Below are 14962 nucleotides of genomic sequence, written 5' to 3'. Positions count from 1 at the left end.
AATCTCTCTCTAAATACACTTCATATGTAACATGTGTAAGTTTCCACATCCACGACTGAAATCCAAATTCAATAAGGATTCATGGCTTTCAAACCTTGCCTATCTACTTATATTTGAAACCAAATTATCAAAGGAAAAAAAATTCACAATGAACAGTATGTGGGTAATTTAAATCTTTTGATACGTCACGTAAGCATATTACATTAACTTAAAAGGGACATCATACATGCGCCTGATGCCAAAGAAAGGTAGTTGTTACAAAATGCAAGTGGAAGTAATAAGTTATGTGTTCCAAGCCCCTCTCACCCCATACAGCAGGATAGACCAGACTGTCAGCGGCTTTTTGAAGTAAATTAAGTTTCATTGAAACCTACTTGGAGTGGCAGATTCTTTCTTCACACTACACAATAAGGAAATCTCTACCACACAAAAAAATGAAAATATTTTCATAACTCCGAGCTAGCGCACAGCGTCTATTGTCGATTAAGTGAGCAAGGGTATATATGTACATTTGGTGTATGCACTGGAGTTGCTCGAGTCCAAGGGCCATTTTCGGTAGGTAGGTAAAAGTGCTCCAAGCTAGAGTAGTTGTTGATTTGATGTTCCTAATCATTACAAAAGCTGTTAATTTAGAGCTGAATACAGGACCACATTTCTCATTTAACTGTTAGTGTTAGAAGTAAGAAAACTGACTCTTACACCCTGAAACAGGTGCTTCTTCATTTATGATGATGGGAGGAATTTGCCTGAATGTATAATACATGTATAATAATAATTGGAGAAGTGGGTGCTTTATCAAATACTGACAAGCCATTACGTTACATTATTTATGTTTTAAGATATTGTTTCATCCCTTCTTGTATTTTCTGTGAATCTATCAGAATTTGAAAAAGGAAGATTAACACTATCTATCTTCCATCATCATCATCATCATCATCATCATCATCATCATCATCAGTTACTGTTGATTTTTCAACATATACTCCCCATTTTCATAATAATAACCCTAATTTTACAAATGGCCTTATTTCTTTCATAAACATCAATGCTCAACTGATCACACATTACAAATATCTGATGAACTGTCTTTTATTCACTGACTGGAAGGGAGAACTACTGCAGGGCAACTGAAGGTCCAGTTGATTGTGGCCTATACATGCGCACCAAGTGTATCAATCCTGACCTTCCACTCCACCAATAGCCCCTGTTCTCTCTTTGTAAGGTGTTTTGTTAAGTCACAGGGTGCTCCAATTGTAGCGCTATTTCCAGAATAGGAGCAAGGATGTTCATTCAACCAAATAATTTGATTTCATTAACAATAGTGTTGAATGTATTCAGGTGGCAGGAAAATGAATAGTCACATTAAGGAATTGTTTGAAGAGAGGGATATTTGAGCGAATACCGATACTCCATGCCATGTTGTCTGACCTGTGGCATAAAGGTGGACCATTAAAGAGGGATTTATAACTGGGCCAATGGACTTTATGTATATACTTGCATACACACACTATACAAAACAGACAGATTTCCATTTCACCCTGATTTTAATTTTTGGTTTTCTCAATCGGTTTCTCAATTTGGATTATGTGGCAAGACAAATAGCCTGTAGCAGGCTTACTTTGTTAAATCTCCACTGTGACCTCTCCCACAATTTATTCACATCCAACATTTCATGGCTGGCTGGAAATTACATGTGTGCAGAAGGAGTGGTGAGCAGTTAAAACTTCTATCATAAAAAAAGGTGTATTTTCTTTATATGTTCCTCCATAGCACACAAAGGCTCTTTGTTCCTTACACTAAACATTGCTCAATCTTACTGGATGCATGTACATTTTTTTAACAATTAGATTTAAGATTATTGTCAGCTATTGTTGACTGCTATCAATCCCAACAGTGACCAGGTAAACTGCCCCCACTGTGTTAACCAGTACCTTCCACCCCCTTCTCCAGATCCACCCCACCAGGTAAACTGTCCCCACACTGTAAAACAGTAAACTCCCACCCCCTTCTCCAGATCCACCCCACCAGGTAAACTGTCCCCACACTGTAAAACAGTAAACTCCCACCCCCTTCTACAGATCCACCCCACCAGGTAAACTGTCCCCACACTGTAAAACACAACCCTCCCACCCCCCTCTCCAGATCCACCCCACCAGGTAAACTGTCCCCACACTGTAAAACACTACACTCCCACCCCCGTTCTCCAGATCCACCCCACCAGGTAAACTGTCCCCACACTGTAAAACACAACCCTCCCACCCCCTTCTCCAGATCCACCCCACCAGGTAAACTGTCCCCACACTGTAAAACAGTAAACTCCCAACCCCTTCTACAGATCCACCCCACCAGGTAAACTGTCCCCACACTGTAAAACACAACCCTCCCACCCCCTTCTCCAGATCCACCCCACCAGGTAAACTGTCCCCACACTGTAAAACACTACACTCCCACCCCCTTCTCCAGATCCACCCCGCCAGGTAAACTGTCCATACACTGTAAAACACTACCCTCCCAGCCCCTTCTCCAGATCCACCCCGCCAGTTAAACTGTCCCCACACTGTAAAACACAACCCTCCCACCCCCTTCTCCAGATCCACCCCACCAGGTAAACTGTCCCCACACTGTAAAACACTACCCTCCCACCCCCTTCTCCAGATCCACCCCACCAGGTAAACTGTCCCCACACTGTAAAACACAACCCTCCCACCCCCTTCTCCAGATCCACCCCACCAGGTAAACTGTCACCACACTGTAAAACACTACACTCCCACCCCCTTCTCACAGCCACCCCAACAGTGACCAGATAAAATGCCCCCACACTGTCAACCACTACACTCCTAACCCCTTCTCCAGATCCACCCCAACAGTGACAGGGTACACTGTCCCCACACCACCAACGACCACATCAAACTTAACACTGACCACGAGAGAGAGCAGTGGTAAGAACAGGTGTGCAGCCCAGCCCAGTAAATCGGCTCGCCCTGGTTGAACTAAATGCCCTGATCATTTGATGGTATCTTTATGATGAAGCAGCGGACTGTATGGCTCGTTAATTGGCCGCTGTTACCTGTATCCGAATCATCACACCTGGAGCGGTAGTTTGTGATTGTAAGCCAGGATGCAGTGTTTATGGACAGAGGTCATATACAGGTTGCTGCTTTAGCCGCACTCTCAGAGGAGTGGCACAGGAGATTTCAAATTGATCCTTTAAACAAATAAACAGTGATGACACTACTGCAATAATTCATAGTGTAAATTCAGTGAAAAAGTCCCCAAAAAGGTATATTAGCTTTGTTAATTTAATAGTCACAAACGGTAACTGCAGTACTTCACATACGAATTGTGTTAGTCCTTTCATAGCCATAATATGCAACCACGAAAGCACTTCATGTAGAAATGGTCTCTTCAATGGTAATAGGCAACTTCATCACAGACGTGAACCATAAACTTGGGATGGTGGTTACAGTACCAGCATGGGACACTGTTTATTGCCATCAACACCTCGGGAAATGACTATGGGTTGACTTCATATTCAAACACACTAAAAGATAATTTCCTGAAAATGATAGTCATAAAAAATATGTAAAATGCTTCGTTGTTAAGTCAACAACACAACTCTATTGCTTTTACAGAGGTTAGTTAGTTCTGAAAACCATCAAACATTTGTCAAAACCACAGCATCACAACAATTAACCATAGAATATTAACATATATATTGAGCAAATACTTCTTTTTAAGTTACAAAACTTATATTTCCTACACATCCCTCTACACATCAACCAAATCTGAACTGTAGCAGTGGTGAAAAGCACATGACGCTTGTTACGAGTCGTATCATCACCAGTCACAATATATTCATTGTTTGTTTGTTGTTTAACGTCGCATTCACCAATATTCCAGCTATATGACGGCAGTCTGTAAATAATCAAGTCTGGACCAGACAATCCAGTGATTGACACCATGAGCATCGATCCACGCAATTGGGATCGATGTCATCCCTGCCCATCTCATTACCAAATATCCTGCCACCCATCATCTCATTTCCCCAAGTACCTACAGACAAAGAAAATCACATTCAACTGATTTCTCCGACTTCAACCATGTTATTATAGTTGATACATGATGTCTCTATAATTTTTCATGATGACCTATAGTTGCATCAGTTCAGAATGGCCAGTAAGTTCCTGACTCAGAAACAACTGCAACAAGAATAGGGTGATGTGATCCTAATGGATTAACACACTGTCACACATTAAAAATCTCTGGTGATGTATGTGAGGAATCTATGACAGTGGTAATAAAGTTTGGCAAACAATTCAGCTTATGTCGGTGATGACCATGAAGATCTTGGGTAGAATAGGTCTTCAGCAACCCATGCTTGCCATAAAAAGTGACTATGCTTATCGTAAGAGGCAACAAACGGGGTTGGGTGCATGGTCAGGCTTGCTGACTTGGTTGATGCATGTCATTGTATCCCAATTGCGAGGATCGATGCTCATGATGTCAATCACTGGATTGTCTGGTCCAGACTTGATTATTTATAGATCGCCATTTATATAGCTGGAATATTGCTGAACGCAGCGTGAACATGGTTAAACAACAAACACACAAAAAAAATTAAAAATATGTCAGTGAAGTGATCAATACTACAAAAGATGCATGAAATACCACACATATGTGGTAATAAAACACAGCATCAAAAACAAGGCAATAAACATCAGAGCTATGCCACCTGCAACTGAAGGCATTTATCTTTTAATGATAACAAATATGTAAAACCTATTCAACACATTCATTCTCAGAATTTGGACTTCTGTGAAGAGGTTTGTGCTAGAGGCAAATGTGAAGCATCTCATCCTTCACACATGACTTGAAGACAGAAAAGATCTGAGATCTTGACTCTATGAATGAAGTTAAACATATGCATCGAGGCATGCCATGCAGGTAGAAAGCCCAAGGCATTTGATGAATTGTGGCAGGTCACTTCATTATAAAGGAGCACAGACACATGGCTCTGTCTATAACCCATCCCAGGTAATAACATTGTAGTTATGTATTAACATTGTACAACACCATAACAATGAAGGCCTTTTGTTGTGTAATGCCTGTATCTCATACAGGGTTTTGATGGGAAACTTCAAGATGATATTGCTGTGTAATAGGAATTTGTTTTTTTTAAAATACCAAATATGCTATTTATTTGGAAAGGTTCATCCATGCACATTGCACAGATTATTTCAGTTATCAACAAAAATGTTTTCATGAAGTGAATGATGAAACCAAGTACATTTTTCTTTGTTGTGAAAAGTACAGTAATGGAAAATATAACTTTCTAGGTTGATAAATCTCTTTCTGGTTTTGTTAGTTGTTTAATGTTGCAGTAACAATAAACATTCTTCTGCTTCAATGCTATGTTCCCTAATTTCTTCCCGCGGCATATTTTTACAATAAGTATTCGAAACAAAACAAATTCAATAATATATCTTTGTGGTGGAGTGAATTTTCATTATAACACTTAATAGAATGCTTAGAACCTGGTGTTGTCATTGTGTGGCTTTATCATGTAGGATCGCCTTCATGATCTACTGATAGAGTGTCTGCCCAGAGAGCAGAAGGTCCGGGATTCAATCCCTAGCCACATCATACAAAAAGATGTTTAATGGTGTTACTTGTTGTTACCCTGACTGGAGCTCGTAAAAGGGTTAAAGCAAGGACTGGTTGGCTCAGAATCAGTATTATGTGTCTGAGTGGGGTATTCATGTTAAACTGTGGCATGGTATCTCAATGGGCAAGCACTATAAAATTGGCATTAGTCCAGACCAGTATAACAGCCACACGCACACACGTGCATGCACATCACAGTATAAGTGCAATATCTTGGATGCGATGTAAAACCCCATTTCAACTCACCTCTTACCACAAGGACAATCTCAAATTTCAATCTTAATTCGATACAACAAATAATGATGCCAGCACCAGGGTGGTCAGGCATTTCCCCTTAATAATGAGATCCCTTTATGGACACCACATGAAGTCAAATAGGGCCCTTCCGCTATAGAGAGTTCCCTTAAAGACAACACAAGTGCAATAGGGTCTTGGTGGGTCCCATCCCTGATATAGAGAGATCCCTTTACAGACAACACATTAAGTCCTATTGAGGCTGGTGAGACCCCAAGCACAAACAGACAGGCTGCCAGCCCCAACTCTCAGCTTACACATATCACACCTTTGCAATTACCTGTACAGGAGTCTGTGGACTTGACCACTTGCTCATTAACTCAGGTTAATATCAATGTCAAAGGCCTGGCAGGTAATGTATCTGTTTGATTAGCCTAATCATTGATGTGCACAGGCAGAAATGAATGGGGTAATGATGTTTTATTATTTAGCCTTAAATGTGAAGTACTACAACAAGGGTATCAAATAAAAGCACTCGAGCTGAGAGCTGGTATTCATACAAACTACTTAACATGATTAATATGGTTTACAGATTCTGATCACCCTTAAAAATTTATAAAAATAATTCTCCCAAATGCGAGCTTACGTATTCACCACAAAAATGTTTTGCATACAATAGGCTAATCTGCAAGGCTACAATAGCACGAATAGGCAAAAGTAATCTAGTTGTTTCATTATAAGAAGAGACTGGCATAAACTACCACTGCACACCCTGAATCATATTCAGATAATGTTTTGAAGAACAAATAAAAAAATATGAAATGTCTTTTTTATGTCATTTTCTTCTACCAACAATGTGGCATGGCGATGCTTCATTGTTACCTAAATCTAATCTTTAACTGAATTCCAACATTTCAAATACACTGAGATACAAGCAGAGTAAAAGTTTAAAGGGAATACAAATACAATTACATAGGGTAAAACGGATGATATTTCATGGGACAGAAATTCAGTTAATTTGACCGTATCGCTCCATCTTAATCCCATGTGATCCCTGGACACACTGAGACCACAGTATGTCACTGTCCAGCCATGTGTCAGCACAAGAGTGATGATAGTGGATTTAACTGATAGATGTGGAACATACACAACTGCCTCCCCATGCTCTAGCACACAGGTCCCAGTTCAGGGTCCAGTACAAGACTGATGACGGTGACACTGAACCTGGTAATTGAGCATTCACAGTTGCCTCCCCCCATGCCTCCTCTACCCTCACTATCACAGTCCCCCAACCCCACCCCCATGCCAAACATTCTCTATCCTCACTATCACAGTCCCCCCCTCATGCCACACCTCCTCTACCCTCATTACCACAGTCATACCTTCTCTAACCTCACTATCACAGTCTCCCACCCCTCATGCCATGCCTCCTCTACCCTCACTATCACGGTCCCCCTCCTCCCATGCCAAACATTCTCTACCCTCACTATCACAGTCCCCCACCCCTCATGCCATGCCTCCTGTACCCTCACTATCACAGTCCCCCTCCTCCCATGCCAAACATTCTCTACCCTCACTATCACAGTCCCCCACCCCTCATGCCATCCCTCCTCTACCCTCACTATCACAGTCCCCCTCCTCCCATGCCAAACATTCTCTACCCTCACTATCACAGTCCCCAACCTCTAATGCCATGCCTCCTCTACCCTCACTATCACAGTCCCCCCACCCCACCCCCATACCAAACATTCTCTACCCTCACTATCACAGTCCACAACCTCTAATGCCATGCCTCCTCTACCCTCACCATCACAGTCCCCCCACCCCACCCCCATACCAAACATTCTCTACCCTCACTATCACAGCCCCCCCTCCACCATGCCCTCCGTCAGTGAAGTTTATAGGCCTATTTCTACAACACTGGCTTCGCTCCAGTGCTTCTTCATTGCTCTTCGAAACAAAATCGGTGGTGGCAAGCCATCAGTCTTTGTTATCAAATTCCTAAGATCAGGTATGAAATATTCATCATGCCAGGGCTGTATGAAAAAAAATGCATTATTTTATACAATGTTTGTCAGTTTTGCTTTGTCAGCTTCACCGCAATTTGTAAAGCACCTGGCAATAAGAAATGACAGGGCTTGAGAATAAGATGAGTTTGTACATGGATTTACACACAACTGGTAATTCACTGAATGTCAATAGATATATGTACAACGAATAAACTACCTGACAAAAGATAAGCTGATGGGGAAAATAGACTGTTCATGTTGACAGAAAACACTGCTCAATTGAAGTATACAAGCTCCAGGTTTCACAGATAGAGCATGCTCTTTATATTCATAGACATTTCTGCTGAGATACCAAACTCTATGTTCAGACTGTGTGTGTCAGATTCACTCAACCGCCAAGTTTTGGTTCAAACAAGGAAATCCCAATTCATAATACTTATAAGGCTATGCATATATTAACATCATATTCATTGGTGGTACAGTCATCACCATTAGACCCTCAGTTTCAAGCCTAGGACCCTCTAACAATTACAGACTCACAAATTGACAGACCAAAGTAAATCCCACATTTTAGTTCGCTTGTTTGTTGTTTAAAGCTGCACTCAACAATATTCAAGCTATTATGAAATCATTTTTGGACCAGACAATTATATGGTTGACATCATGAGCATCAATCTACTCAACTGGGATACGATGACATGCATTAACCAAGTCAGTAAGGAGCGAACTTCTCATTGTTCACATAACAATTACTGTAGATGAATTATCATTATGCTACATACAAAATAACACCAATGAAGCAAGAAATTCTTTTAAAAAGGGATGTATATTCTCTGAAACGGGAGAACCACAAAGTACGGATCTTCCCCAAGAACAATTAGTTATCATTTAATTATTTTCTTTTACAATTTCTTAATGCAGTTTGCATTTTGGTCAAATTTACCCTCAGAAGTCCACAGACTACTTATAGTAATACCAGGGATCCGAAAACCAGACAGTGACTGTAAAATGTCCGATTTGAAAAAGTGCAAACCGGACATTTAAAACTTTGCCAACCGGAAATTTTCTAGAAAGTATTTCCCGGACATTACAACCTGAGACCTATATCATAACGAGAGATATAAAATAAAAAGAGATTTACTATATGCAGAAACCATGATTACCATGTGTAAATAGTTAGATCGATGCTAAGAACAGCCTAAATCACACTGGTGCCAGCGGTCAGCAGTGCACACCAGCAGCACTGCACTATGTTGTCAGTAACAGCATGGCATACATCTTTGACCTTTTAGATAAGTCACAAACTATTAGGTGTATAATGACACACAACTGTTGACATGTTGAGGCAAGGGTGATAGAGAAACCTTGTTAATCTGGACAGTACTTTTCCCAGTGAATGTGTCCGCAGGCAGTATCTGCTAAAAGTTGCTCGCCTGAATTTGGCACTTGGAATTATTTTCACTAGCTGTTCGTATTATTACATGGACAATCATACTCAGCTTACAAACAGAATGTTACCAGATATGGACTTCGGACCAGTCTGTATTTGTCCGGTGAATGTGAAACCATGGACATATATTAATGTAAATATACTGTCAAAAGACAAAATAGACTACCGATTCTTTCACATTACCATGCTTTACCTTGACTTACAAAAGTGGGGGTCCTGGGGGCCCCCTCTATAATTAATATTACGGGTCCTTTCAGGCAATATGAGGGGCCTTGTAAAGTAATGAAATGGTGTAGTGTACTGTACATTTTGAAAATTACTTTAGAATCAATAATCATATGCACAGTGGTCATGATCGAGTTGCCTTTGTTGCACTGTATGGTGCAATGAACATTTTTGTGCATCCTTGCGATGCAGTATATACTTTTTCTGCATCCAATCTCAACATTTGTGTGTACTGGACATAGATTAGTGCATAACATAAAACCATATATTACTATAGCTAACCTGGGTGCTAATTGGGTGTTATTAAAATTCTTAACAGTGAAGTTCTGAATGGAAGAATTACCAGGAGTCTGTGTTTTTCAGTACATGCCTTACACTTTAACAAGGGGCATCTTCCTGTCAGGTCAGTGTCCACCACAAAACCTATAACTCTGGCTTTAACATTATGCAATGGGATTGCCAACTGTGAACAAGTTACATGGATGTGCAGGAACATCCTACACTCATCTGTGGACCCTTCGCAGCAAACAAGACACACGATGCAATGAACACATCTATCGCATGATTATCACATGATCAGCAGCAGTTTTCCAACTGTCATCCTTCTCAAAAGCTAAACATCACACAGGAGCCATTTCTTAATCATTCTTACAACTAGAAACATCAAATAAAGAGTCAGAGCCGAGACTTTGCAGAGGGACATTACTGACAAGAGGACAGAGCAAAGCCAATTTACACATCACCACAATCCCTTGGCCACACCGAAGCCACTGTCTTAGCCAGCCCATTGGTCAAGCTATAGGCTGAAGTCGTGAGCGGCAATAGGGTAATACAACACAGGGCTCTTGTGTGAAACTTGGGCAAACTTGTCAAATACTCACCAAATACACAGCATCCATGTGCAAACATCCACCTGAAAACACAGAAAACACTTCAGCGATGCTCTCAAAATCACTTTTGTAACTGGAATGGGTATGAAGTAAGGCCGGGAATAAAACTCCATTCAAGAGGGGTTTGGGAGCAGTGCCTGTGAGTCTGTTGTAATACAGCCTGCGTGTCAACTTTATACTGTATGTTTGCACACATCAACACTGGGCACACATGTCTTTTCGGCTATGTGTGCAGTTTACCTATATGTTTCTCATCTTCCTCAAGTTACTTGGAATACACAATGTGTAATATTACAAAGCACTTCTTTCCATACATAATAGTCTGTGGACAGGGCACTAAGAAGTATGCCAGCATATGCTGTACTACATTTAGTCCAAGTGAAGGTTTTTCTCTGTTGTCAGCACTTTTTTCCATCCCTCCATAATGGACACGTGAAAACGTCTAACGATAAAATAATGCAAATATTTATTTCTTCCGTAAGATTATGTAAACATTATATTTAATTTGTCCAAGGCGAAAAGAAGAGATAACCGATTTAATCATGAAAAAACTGTATGTTTTCCACAAGAAACTTTAAAACTTCTTTCCTAAATCCCAACTCAACAAAAAGCCTACGATTTGTTTGAACTCATTCTATCAAATACACTTCAGAGAAACCATGTAGAGTCATAAAATATTCACACACTCTGTGACTGCTTGGTTCATAAAACACTTAATTTGTAACCCTGACTTAAATTCCATATGATGTTTAATTGAATATGGATTTCATTACCAATAACTGTATAAGACAATTGATTCAATTGGCTGTTTAACTTAATAAGAAAAGATATATCAGCATTTATCTGGCTATATAACTAAATACCAACTACATCTACACGAAACACATCAGCACCCAGTCTCACCATTGACAAATGTCGCCAGGCTGAGGAGTCCTACCACCAGCACTGGCCAGCAGACCCCCACACAGAGCTGGCCACTCATCGCTATGAGTCCAGCTAGTCTAGAGGCGGTGTTCTGTGGACCCCATTCCCTGGTGCTCTGCTAGTACACTCCCTGGATCACACAACACAACACACATATATATCCTCCTTCTCCTTGGTTCCCCTCCTGAAGGAGGAGGCACTGACACTTGTCCACAGGTAATCCTTCACAGCTGTTCTAAAACACTATCCATCCTTTCACCCTGAAATTGGAAGACAACCTGTTGAAAGCATTTTTGGCAAAATCACTATTTCACTTTGATTATCTAAGAAGAAAAGTTTTGTTAAAAACATAAATTGCTTTCTTGAACATAATCATGATAATGATGAACACAACCTTGGTAAACAGTATGCTATGCTTCCATAAGAAGTTAGGTATGTTTCCCTAAAAAGGAAGGCAGTCTTCAATATCATGCATTTTAACATGATTAATACTTAATACGATGTATTAATTATGGAGGTTATAAAGTGTTATGTTTCGAACATTTGGAAACACTTTAAGCTTGAGTTCGTATTAGTGACATGGGCTTAATTAACCATGTTAACACAAATACAAAATACATATTACTCAATGGATATAGCTCAAATAATATATATAAACCAGTGATTTTGCAAGTGAAAAATGTTATTTGGATGTTTGCTTGATTTGAGCCTATTTTGATGTTACATTCTTCAATCAATACCAAACAGTAACATATCTTAAGAACAGTTTGGAAGACAGTAAATTAATGTCCTACAAAATTAACTCATCTGAAACTCTGTAAAATGTAATAGAATATCATACACTCTTATAAACAATATATCAGTGGCTTCTAATCCCAGTGTAAGATGCATGTGTCTCTGTTAACTCCGGGGAGATCCCTGTCTGTCACTGTTGAGCCTTCCCATGCAGTGACCAGCGGGCAGTGAGTCTCCGGCCTATCTACAGTGTAGCCCTACAGGTACTAGCCATCACCCTACCTGACAGTCAAGCTTACACTGTCAGGGAGATGGGAGCCTCCACATGGCATGCATTTAATCACAGCCGCAACAGCCACTTGTTGAGATTTGCAATAATAATATTTCAACATTTGATAGAGAACATTTGAATGTTTTATTGCAGTGATCCCGCATGACTGAATGATTGCACAGTATGGTTTGTCAGAGGGGGAATGCTGTTAATATTCCTTTGTTTTCTACTATTAAAAGATCTATTAATTGTTAACTAAGGCAAAGGACCTAACATGTTCTACTGTGCTGAAAAAATAATAATGTACAATTCCTGTTTTCTAGTGATGTTTTTTAAATATCATCCTTAGCACATTACGAGGTTTTTTTTATAACTGTAATAAACTCAGAAGAGTTGAAACACTTCAAATTAAAGATACATAAACAAAAGGAAATGATGAAAGTCAAGACTGTATTGAACTCTGTTTTTTCTGTGAAACCCTCACTTAACAGCTGTTACATTGTCTAACCCGAGCAGGTGTTTCATGGGAGGGGCCTTGTAACCCTCCCACAAGAGGGGACTCAGCAGACAGCACAGAGGCTGTACAAATACCTCAATAACTGATTGTAACCATGACATTTCTGCAACATATTGTTTACAGATGAACAAACAAAATAATTCACAAAAAAGTTCATTATGATTTTTCGGGGTCAGGAATATGACAAACTCTTGTATTGTTTTCATGTCATGAACTAGTACCCTGCCATCATTGCCATGTTGAAATATAAGTACATTGATGCTAATAAAAAACACAACAGAAATCATAAAATCGATAAAAGTTCATACTTATTGCAGGTAAGTGTTAATAAAAAGTTATAATGACACTAATTATGTTGATTTTTGTTTATTTAGTTCTTTTATGATTTGTCTACTACAGAAATTATATTTACTCTTCATTTTGATTATATCAGGTAAACTGTCAGGTAAAATTGGTGGTTGCAGTATGAAATAATTATTGCATAGATGGGCAAAATAGGCCTAATAATACCAATTACTGGCTACAATGTGTCACATAGTGCAACCTTTGTATCTGTCTCATAGTTAAATATTGCATTCAAATGTTACATAAATTCCATAATGTTGCAAATTGTTACATTGCCTTCTCATAGATAACAGGTGATAACAAGTGGTATACCATATACGAACTCCCAGCCCAGGCAACCTGCAGGTGATTCATAATCCACACATTGGGTTTTAGTTTGAAACCATTTCCTCATAAGAAGTTGAGACAATAAGAAAAAAACACATTATAAACCAATTTAGTTACAGTACATAAAACGACAAATCTGCATTTGACTGCTTAAATTTCAAATGGTCTTATGTTATCTCAGCTGATAACGTTCACCTATAATGCATTTATGTATCTTAAAACATTGTATCAAATACTTGCATATAGTCAAAACGAATTCGGGGATATATGTAATTATTTTGAATGCGCGATCAAAAACAAAAATAATCATTTTCATTTAGTTTTCCATAATACAACATATCAGACATAACGCAAGATATTCAAATCCCCCGTACAGCTCCATAAAACATTGCGACTACAAAATAGTGTCAACTTTAATCTATTGTTTCAAATTACAAAAGTATATCAGACAACCCGTGTAAACAAAACGTTATTCCATCCGTTCAAACATTAAAACGCTGTACGAACCATTACCTATGAATATAATTGAATTTGAAAAAGTAGCGCAGATCTTAACTCCACTCTTAAAATAACCAAACTGTCAAGTTAACTAAAGAAATGTAAACTTTCTAAGGTTATTATCTAAACTAAACTACTAAACACAAATAAGTAAAGGATTTACAAACTCCAGGCGTAATTCCGATGTTTACACAAAACGCCGGGCCTGGTTTTTGGAGACTACAAAAGCAGACGATACACTGTCGTGCGTTCGAACCGCTCAGCTGTAGAAGGTATTTTCGCTTACCTGAGAAAGATGTAATACTGACACAACGACAAAGTTACAAATGATCGGTATAAGTTCCGGATAGGTCTCAAAAGGGTTTAGATATTCACCAAAAATGAGTTACCTGTCACATCGGTGGATAATCCGAACTGCGACATCACAGATGAAGGTAACATCCACTTGAATGTGAGTTTACAACTCTCAACACCGCACGATGGGACCGCCACCGCGAGCTCATTTGCATAAGGGAGCATTCCGTGATTCGTTTTTCGCCGAGGGCATTCAATACAGGCGGGGTTATTTTTAGCCAACGCTAAACTATCTGTGTGATTGTTTAGGTACAATTGTATTAGATATTATTTAATATCCAATATGTCGCAGTTAAGAGGGAGGAACGAGATGTGATGTTGGTCAGATTGTGGATATGGTATAGATACAAGCGATGTGTGAGCTGTGGACGTGAGAGCACGTTTGCAATCTTGACGTTTTCACAGTGAGATTACTTGGCAACATCTGTGAATCTGCTCGCACGCGTCTCACTAACTATTACGGAATGCTAGCGTTTTCGATAAAGTAGCAAACAGCCGAGTTTAGAAGAGTGAAAAAGT

At 39.5% G+C, this 14962-nt stretch overlaps 1 protein-coding gene across 3 annotated transcripts in view; it reads right to left on the bottom strand.

The window, feature by feature from the left end:
* Nucleotides 1-14601, bottom strand: part of LOC124152035 (extracellular matrix organizing protein FRAS1-like) — a 132678-nt gene extending 118077 nt beyond the window's left edge. For all 3 annotated transcript variants that reach the window (XR_007219938.1, XM_048392333.1, XM_048392334.1), the window contains exons 1-3: nt 14479-14601; nt 11376-11656; nt 10464-10495 (exon numbers count right to left, since the gene is read on the bottom strand). Coding sequence is in view for 2 of the 3 variants with exons in the window: in XM_048392333.1 (XP_048248290.1) it covers nt 10464-10495; nt 11376-11454 (111 nt within the window). In the remaining variant the exon portion in view is untranslated. The remainder of the gene's footprint in view (nt 1-10463; nt 10496-11375; nt 11657-14478) is intronic.
* Between the last annotated feature and the right edge of the window lie 361 nt (nt 14602-14962).

The sequence above is a fragment of the Haliotis rufescens genome, unplaced genomic scaffold, assembly GCF_023055435.1.
Source record: "Haliotis rufescens isolate VD_foot unplaced genomic scaffold, xgHalRufe1.0.p SCAF_11, whole genome shotgun sequence".
NCBI lineage: Eukaryota > Metazoa > Mollusca > Gastropoda > Lepetellida > Haliotidae > Haliotis > Haliotis rufescens.
Note: the sequence above shows the minus strand (reverse complement) of the source record. Positions and strands in the feature narration are given on the sequence as shown.